At 41.7% G+C, this 9,270-nt stretch overlaps 1 protein-coding gene across 1 annotated transcript in view; it reads left to right on the top strand.

Moving 5' to 3' along the window:
• Nucleotides 1-5,857, top strand: part of LOC127691971 (regulating synaptic membrane exocytosis protein 1-like) — a 198,773-nt gene extending 192,916 nt beyond the window's left edge. The window contains exon 26 of the mRNA XM_052191865.1: nt 5,487-5,857. Within this exon, the coding sequence (XP_052047825.1) occupies nt 5,487-5,857 (371 nt within the window). The remainder of the gene's footprint in view (nt 1-5,486) is intronic.
• Nucleotides 5,858-9,270: the final 3,413 nt, after the last annotated feature.

The raw sequence follows: 9,270 nt of genomic DNA, 5'->3' as shown, positions 1-9,270 counted from the left end.
ATTACATCTCAGTGACAGTCCCTACTCCCTCCTCTCCTCTCCTCCCAGTCACACCTTTACAAATATCCCCCTACCCCCACCATTACACCTCCACTTCTCCTCCAGGAAGAGGAAGCCCCCCCATGTGATGCTATCCCACTCTGGGACCTCTAGCGTCAGAAGGGCTAAGTACCTCCTCTCCTACTGAGACCCAACCAGGCAATCCAAGTATTGAAGGCAGATCAAATGGCAGGCAGCAGAGTCAGAAACAGCCCCCACTCCAATAGTTAGAGGACCTAGGTGGAGACCAAACTGCACATCTACTACAAATGTGGGGTGGGGGTCTAGGTCCAGCCCCTGCATGTGCTTTGGTTGATGGTCCATTCCCTATAAGACCAAATGGGCCAGGTGAGCTGACTTTATAGATCTCTTTGTGGTGTCCTTGACCCCTCTGGCTTACTCAATACTGCCCTGTCTCCTCTTGCACAAGACTCCCTGAGTGATATGTAGCTATTGGTCTCTGCATCTGTTTCCATCTGCTGCTGGATGAAGTCACTCAGGAGACAGTTATGCTAGGTTCCTGTCTGCAAGTGTATCAGAGTGTCATTAATAGTTTTAGGGATTGGCTCTCTCCGTTGGGCAGGGTCTCAAGTTGGGTCAGTCATTGGTTGGCTGTTTTCTCAGTCTCTGGTCCATTTTTATCCCTGCATTTCTTGTAGGCAAGACACATTTTAGGTTGAAAGTTTTGTGGGTGGGTTGCTGTCCCCCTCCTTCCACTGGAAGTCTTGCTAGGGACAGGAGGTGGCTGCTACAGTCTCTATATCTCCTGCTGGTAGAAATCTCAGGAAGCGTCATCCCCAAAGGTTCCTCATCCCAGGTCTCCAGCTAGTCCCAGAAAGGCCTCCCACTGATTTCCATTCTCACTCCCAGCACTGTCCCACACCCCTCCCCCATACCCCTGCTGCATACTCCTCCCCCACACCTGATTGACATCCCCAAGCCACTCCTCACCCCTCCTCCCACCCAGTTCCATCTCTCCATTCACCTCTGATGACTATTTTGTTTCCCCCTTCTGAGTGAGATTCACACATATTCCTTTAGGCCTACCCTATTACCCAGTTTCTCTAGGTCTGTATTGTAGCATGGTTATCCTGCACTTTATGGCTAATGTCCAATTACAACCGAGTATATACCATACCTGTCATTGTGGGTCTGCCTTACCTCACTCAGTATGATAGACTCAAGATCCCAACGATTTGCATGCAAATGTTATGATGCCTTTGTCTTTAATAGCATTTAAAGTACAAGTCCATTTAATTCCATTTAATAGCATTTAATAGCACAATTCCACTGTGTAGATGTAGGATATTTTCTTTATCCATTCCTCAGCAGAGGGACATCTAGACTGTTTCCAGTCTCTGACTAGTACAAACAAAGCTGCTATGAACAAAGTTAAGCAAGTGTCCCTTTGATATTGTGGGGCATTTTGTGGGCATATTCCCAGGAGTAGTATAGCTGAGTCTTGGGGTACAACTAGTCCCAATTTTCTGAGAGAACAGCAGATTGATTTCCAAAGGGGCAGTACAAGTTTACACTTCCACCAAGAATAGAGAAGTGTTCCCCTTGCTCCACATCCTCATCAGCAGGTGCTATCAACTTATCCTTAGTCATTCTGGCAGGTGTAAGATGGAATCTCAGGGTCATTTTGATTTGCATTTTCCTGATAACTAAGAATGTTGAACATTTTTAAAGTTATCCTCGGCCATTCAGGACTCCTCTGTGAGGAATTCTCAGTTTAGTTCTGAATCCCATTTTTTTTTTTTAATTGGGCTGTTTGGTTTGTTGATGTCTAACTTCCTGGGTTCTTTATATATTTTGGGTATCAGCCCTCTGCCAGATGTAGGGCTGGTGTATATTTTTCCCATTCTGTAGGCTGCCATTTTGCCCTATTAATGCTGTCTTTAGCTTTGTAGAAGCTTTCCAGTTTCATGAGGTCCCATTTATTAATTGTTGATCTCAGTGCCTGAGCTCTTGGTGTTCTGTTCAGAAATTTGTCTCCTGTGTCAACCAGATCAAGGCAGTTCCTTGCTTTCTCTTCTATTAAATTTAGTGTGTTGGGTTTATGTTGAGGTCTTTGATCCACTTGGACTTGAGTTTTGTACAGGGTAACAGATGTGGATTTTATGCATTCTTCTACATCCAGATATACAGTTAGACCATCACCATTTGTTGAAGACACTTTCCTTTTTCCATTGTATGGCTTTGGCTTCTTTGTCAAATATCAAGTGTTCATAGAAGGATGGGTTTATTTCTGGGTCTTTGATTCAATTTCATTGATCAACATTTCTGAGTTTATGCCAATACCATTCAGTTTTTATGGTATAGCTCTATGCTATAGCTTGAAATCAGGGATGGTAATGCTTCCAGAAGTTCGTTTATTGTACAGACATTTTTTTAACTATCCTGGATTTTTTTTTTCGAGACAGGGTTTCTCTGTATCGTCCTGACTGTCCTGGAGCTCACTCTGGAGACCAGGCTGGCCTTGAACTCAGAAATCCACCTTCCTCTTCCTCCCCGAGTGCTGGGATTGGGCGTGAACAGTTAGTTTTATTATTTCTCTGTTTAATTTCTGTCTCAATGACCTCTCCATTGGTCAGAGTGGATATTGAAGTCTTCCACTATTAATGTGCGGGGTTCAATGTGCAGTTTAAGCTTTAATAATGTCTCCTTTATAAACCAAGTTCCTTTGCATTTAGGGCATGGATGTTCAAAATTGAGACGTCATCTTGGCTGATTTTTCATTTGATAAGTATGAAGTGTACTTCAAAATCTCTTTTTATTAAGTTTGATTGAAAATCTATTTTATTAAATATGGTAATGGTTACCCCAGGTTGCTTTATGAGTCCAGTTGCTTAGAAGATGTTTCCCCAACCCTTTACTCTGATGTGATGTCTATCTTTGTTGATGAATTATTTTTCTTGTATGTGTCAGAATGAAGGATCCTGTTTTCATGTCCATTCTGTTATCTCATGTCTTTTTATTATTGAATTGAGTCCAAAGATGTTGAGAGAGATTACTGACCAACAACTGTTAATTCCTGTTATTTTAATGATGTTAGCTTTAGTGTCTGTGTGTGTGTGTGTTGGTGTGTGTAGTGTATGAGTGTGTATGCTTCCTTTATTTATTTCCTTTGTTTCCTTGTGTCTATTTTTCCTAATTGGGCTATAGTTTTTTCTTCAAGTATTTTCTGTAGGGCTGGATTTGTGGATAGATATTATTCAAATTTGTTTTTGTCTTGGAATATTATGTTTTACCCATCTATGGTAATTGAGAGTTTTGATGGTTTTAATAGTCTAGGTTAGGCTGGCATTTGTGGTTTCTTAGATGCTGTAAGCCATCTGCCCAAGCCCGTCTAGCTTTTAGAGTTTCTGTTGATAAGTCTTGTGTAATTCTGATAGGTCTGCCTTTGTATGTTACTTGGTTTTTCCCCCTTGCAGCTTTTAATATTCTTTTTTTTGTTCTTTACATTTAGTGTTTTGATTATTATGTGGTAGGAGGATTTTATTTTCTGGTCTGTTCTATTTGGTTTTCTGTATGCTTCTTGTATGTTTACAGACATCTCTTTCTTTAGGTTAAGGAAATTTTCTTCTATAATTTTGTTGAAAATATTTTCTGGTCCTTGGAGCTGGGACTCTTCACTTTCTTCTATTCCTATCATTCTTATTGTTAGCATTCTGTCTAAGCCCCACCGCACAGTTACCTGGCAACAGCCAGGTATGCCCCACCCCACAGTTACCTGGCAACAGCCAAGTAGGCCTGGCCTACTATAAAGAGGGATGCTCAGCCCATCCTCTCTCTCTCTTACATCTCTTTCCTCTCTTATTCTCACACTCTCCTACCCTCTCTTTTGCCCCCTCTTGGTCTCTCCTCCCCTCCCCCCTTCTCCACGTGGTCATAGCCAGCCTCTACTTCTCTACTCTCTCCCTCTCTCTGTCTCTGCCTCTATACCCCCTTAACTCCCTTCCCTATGCCCTGAATAAACTCTATTCTGTTCTATACCCGTGTGTGTCTGGTCCCTCACGGGGAAGGGATTCCTCAGCCTGGGCCTGCTGAGGCACCCCCTTCCCACACACTGCCACAGAAAATATTCTCTTACACCTCTCTTTTTATGATCACAACACTTATTTTAGGTCCTTTCATAGTATCCCAAATTGCCTGGATGTTTTATGTCTGGGTTTTTTAGATTTAACACTTTCTTTGACTGATATATCAACTTCTTCTGTTGTGCTTTCTACTCCTATCTCTTGTACTCTGATATATCAACTTCTTCTGTTGTGCCTTCTACTCCTCTTCCTTTTCTTGTATTCTGTTGGTGATGCTTGTGTCTGTTGTTCCTGTTCTCTAGTTTTCCATCTCAGGATTCCCTCAGATTGTGTTTTCTTTATTGCTTCTATTTTCAGTTTCAGGTCTTTCTAGGGAAGAATCCCTCAGTTTGTTGTCCAATATCAAGTTGTCAGCCCTAAAATCATACATGATACATCTACACACATATACATAACCATCATACAAACTGATCAGGATGTCTTTGTTCACTTAAATGTGAATCTCTCTCTCTCTCTCTCTCTCTCTCTCTCTCTCTCTCTCTCTCTCTCTCTCTCTGTGTGTGTGTGTGTGTGTGTGTGTGTATGTACTGAGGTAATAGAGGCCATGAATGAATCTAGAGATATCAAGGAGTTATGACAAATGGGAAGGATTGGAGGAAAGAAAGGCAAGTGGGAATGATGTAGTTACACTTTAAATTCAAGAATAAAAAAGATAAAATTTAACAGATTTACAGCAAATAATGAGCTTTATGCAGTGATCAGAAAAACAAACAAAACAAAAAACATACTACCTAAAAAGCAAAAGGCCAGGTCTTCTTCCAGGCAAGATGTCCCTTCTGGTGCAATTGTGGCATAGCTGTTTCTAGGAAACCTACCACATTCCAATTGGATATGTGGCCTGCTCAAAAGGAGGGTATTCATACATGGTACCAAACCTAGCAAAAAGTCCATAGATCAATGCAACTTTCAACTTTGATCAAAGAAGATTCTTAACATGGTTGGGAGGGTTAGGCAGGGTGCAAGAATCCTATTCCTCACTGATAGCCACTGGAAGCTGCCCTTGTCCAGGTAAATCAACTCTCATCATGCTTATACAGATAAAGCTAATTAATTAAGCTAATTAAGTGCAGTGAACCCTGAGGTAGAAGGCCTGACAGTAGGACAGGTCTTGGGAAGGAGAAGGTTTTTGGTAGGGGGGCAAAGTAGTAAAGAGAAAATAATAGGGGAGAGTATGATCACAGTACATTTCGATTATGTGCAATGAAATTGTGACAATTTTGATAAAAGGTGATATAGCTATAGCTATATTACATTGTACCATAGCGTAATGATGTGTAATAAATTATTAGTGCATGTGTAATGTTTTCATGAGTTGACCTTACTCAGGTTATTCTAATTTCACAGTATGGGTGAAGTCTTTAGATTTTAGAATTCTTTTTGGTTGTGTGTCAAACAAATGTCATGTATTTGTTTCTGATGACAGAGGATTATCTGTCAGTTGCTTCAGGGTGGGCAATCTCACACTGAAGTGTGGACGTGAAGAACTTCAGTTTTGGTCCAGCATGGAGATTTCAGAACAAAATCTGGTTTCATTCAAAGTTAGAGAAATACAAAGAAACATCAGGCAAAGCATTATTTCAGAGGAGGAAATCCCTACTCGTAGACAAGGGTCAATGGATCAGGTCTCTGCGGCTGAGAGAATTTCCAGCTTACCAGCTCCTCCTTTCGTCTCTAAATGCTTCAGAAGTGGACCTGCTCGGCCTGCAGCCCAGTGATCCCACCCTCCGCTCACTGCTTCCTCCAATGTAGGGTTTCCACACAGACCCATGGTTCCCAATTAAACATGAATCAAATAAACAGCGCATGATCAAAATGAAATGAAGGTTTTCAAATTACTTCTTTTATCTGAAATGAAAATGTAACTGGGAATCAAGTGCTTTTATTTCCTAACTTTGGCAATTCTACCCGTATCTTCATCTGATTTATGTCTCTCAACATTTTGCTGAAATAATCTCCACCAGGCTACCTGACCACCCAAAATTACAAACAAGTTTTTTTTTGTTTGTTTTGTTTTGTTTTTCAGCAACCTTTTCTACGAATAAGGAGTTCCTCCTCTGAGATACGCTTTGCCTGGTGTATCTTTGTATTTCTCTAACTTTGAATAAAATCATCATGATGCCTAGAAGGAGCAGGGCCCATAGCCCTGCTTCAGGGACTCTGCTTGGGCCCCTATCGTCTATCAAGGAGCCAGTGGTTGTCACCTATGCAGAGGCCATCCTCCATCCTGCGGCACTTTGTAGATATCTACCACTCTGAGAGTCTTATCCTGGAACAAGAGCTACTTGGAGTGGGCTCGACCCTATCCGCCAACCTAAGACTAGGTAAAAGTATTTGTCAGAGTTGCTGATTGATAGCTTCTCTCCATCAGCATCCTCTGGGTATGACTATTGATTAGGGTACAAATTAGGAGAGGACACATCTGGACCATTCCTTTCCTTTGTCCACTCCCCATGTCTCTGGCATATCCCTGAGTTGTTTTGCTCTGTGTCTATGATGTTATCCTTAGGTACTGTCTCCATCTGTAAGTCAACTAACAAGTCTAGCTCCAAACCAAAACCTACAGCACCTATTCCAATGGTCCAGCTCCTCAAATCAAACAGAGGTAAAAAAGGTAGTAACAGTATAAACCCAAAGGCATTTTATTTGGTCATGCATCTTCACTCTCCACATTTCAAAATATAATTATGGGCCACATAACCATATTCTGGTAAACAATGAACTGCATATATGAGAGTGAGGACCATCTAGCCAGTAGTGTATTAAATCCGTCATCTAGATAGATTCTTGTGTAGGTCCATTCTGTCCTGCTTGTAATTGCACACATCTTGATCATTAACCACATGTGTTTGATTTATTCTTGAAAATGATAATGAAGATATTGAGAGAATATTTAAGGAAATCATAAGGAGCAAAGGGCCATGAGAGCTTGCGATGTTTGGACAACATGGACCAAGATCCGGGATGTTGAATATTGGAGTTGGAGGCCTTAGACTCAGGACAAAAATGGCTGACACTGAATGTCCGGAAAACCCCAAAGTAAACAGTGAAATAACTTGTTATGACATTTTTGTGTGAGTTTTATATAAATCTGGCTTTGGGGTCAGGAGCATGGGGCAGTAAATGCTTTTGACTTCTGTAGGGTTGCATGCCTCCCTCCAAACACCTGTGTGCTGGTTTGTATGTGTGCTGTGCCTGCCAGTGCATGGCCACATGTGCTGGCACATACCAAGTGTCTGCCAGAGGTTAAGTCTGCTGCCTGGCAACGAGACTGGCTTCACATGCCTGCCTCCACAGTTAAGAACCATTCGGAGTCTATCATGGGCTCCCCCGCCCCACCCCAGCCATGAGACAATGACTTCCCTCGAGTTGGTTCTTGACTATTATTGTCACATCAATGAACAAAACCATCATTAACTATAATAACAATAATAAATTCAGTAACAAAGAATAGAGTAACAAATAAAAACTCTTGGGGGGGGGGAGTTGAGACCAGGCTGGCCTCAAACTCAGAAATCTGCCTGCTTCTGCCTCCCAAGTGTTGGGATTAAAGGCGTGTACAAATAAACCAACCTTCACACTGAGAGACTAGTTGCTCAAAACAGCATTCCAGTAAAGCCAAAGACATTTCCCTTAAATGACTAGTTTGATACCTGAGAACAATGTTTTCAGGCCTCATTTGTTTTCTTGGGACATTCTTAGAGAGAGCCTTTCAAAGAATATTTTAAAGAGCTATGAGGTATTTTCCCCACGCGTCTGTATTGATAACGGCAGAGGCAGGTCTGAGAACATTCACTATTGACAATTCCGGCCATGACTCTAAGCAGTAGTGTGCCTGGCAATTTTATTGTGGTCTGGGGAGCAGAGATGCTGGTGGGTATCAGTCAGGCAAATCTACTAAGCAAAAAAATAAGCTAGTATCTGGGAACAATAATTTTAATATTGTCAACTATATATCTAACATGCCCCCAGTGTTTATTAATTCTTTTTCCTAGAAAACTGGGCAACCAGAACGCTAGATGAGAGAAAGAGTCCCCAGAGGGTGGCTAGATGGCCTCATAGCAGCAAAAATAAAAGGAACCTTGAGTACAGGGTAGGTAGTAGCTGGCCCCTTAAAACTGTGACCTTCTCATCTTCCCTCTCCAGAACACAGTGAGTTGAAGACCATAGACGCAAAAAATTGAGCGGGACTAAAAATCAAATTGAAATTCTCAGTGTACCCTCCTCATCTTCGAAGGAGAGTGCATTCGTGAATCACCACCGATTATTGGAAGCTGTGTTGTATTGTTCTCAATAGTAAAAGAAAAAAAGAAAAGAGAGCGGATACTGTCTCATTCTGCCACACTGGCTAAAGGACACAAATTTGAACCTGGGTTCCATTCTCAACCTCTTCTCTCTTGACTGCAGAAAACAAGTGTAGTGGAGCATATCAGCCACAAGATGGCAGCAGTGCTTCACGCAGTTTGGATACCCTTCCCAGCACCATTGCCATAGAAATCTCAAGAAGATACACAGCTAGTCTGGATCAAACTTGAAAGTTTTATGCCAAGCCTGGGAAACTGGCTTTGTTATTACATATCTGCTTTGGAACTTTAACTGTCTTAAAAAAGTTCAAATATGTCTACATGCTTATCATCCTTTTTCCTTAAAGAACTGTGAAGAATTGTAAAGAATTCTTTTGTAACCTGGAGTTTTACTCTTAAAGCTTTCAGATTGCAGGAAGTTCGTGTGATTTTCCTAATAGCGTCTGGCTGGAGAATCACTACCACTTCACTTACTCAATACAGAGTTGTGTGATCCTCAGAACCACCCTACAAGCAGCCCCTAAGTGCCCAGACCAGACAGACAGAAGAGACCGTGTCATTGGAGTTTGGGTGTGGCCTAATCAGGAAGACCTCATCTCGGGATATTAACTATTACAAAGACTTCCGAACACAAGTGCGTTCTCTTATTCCAGGCACACCTGTGTTAAGTGAGGTCATGCAATCAAGTTCAGTTGGAGGCAAATTGTCCTTTGGTGTCTCCCTAGTCTCATCACCAGGAACTAACAGTCTGGAGAGAAACCAGTCCATAGCAACTGAATTGATAAAGTTTCATTAATTGTAACTCTGGGAGTTTCTCATTAACAAAT

The sequence above is a fragment of the Apodemus sylvaticus genome, chromosome 9 (genome assembly GCF_947179515.1).
Source record: "Apodemus sylvaticus chromosome 9, mApoSyl1.1, whole genome shotgun sequence".
In the NCBI taxonomy this organism is placed as follows: domain Eukaryota; kingdom Metazoa; phylum Chordata; class Mammalia; order Rodentia; family Muridae; genus Apodemus; species Apodemus sylvaticus.
This window is presented reverse-complemented; position numbering and strand designations above follow the sequence as displayed.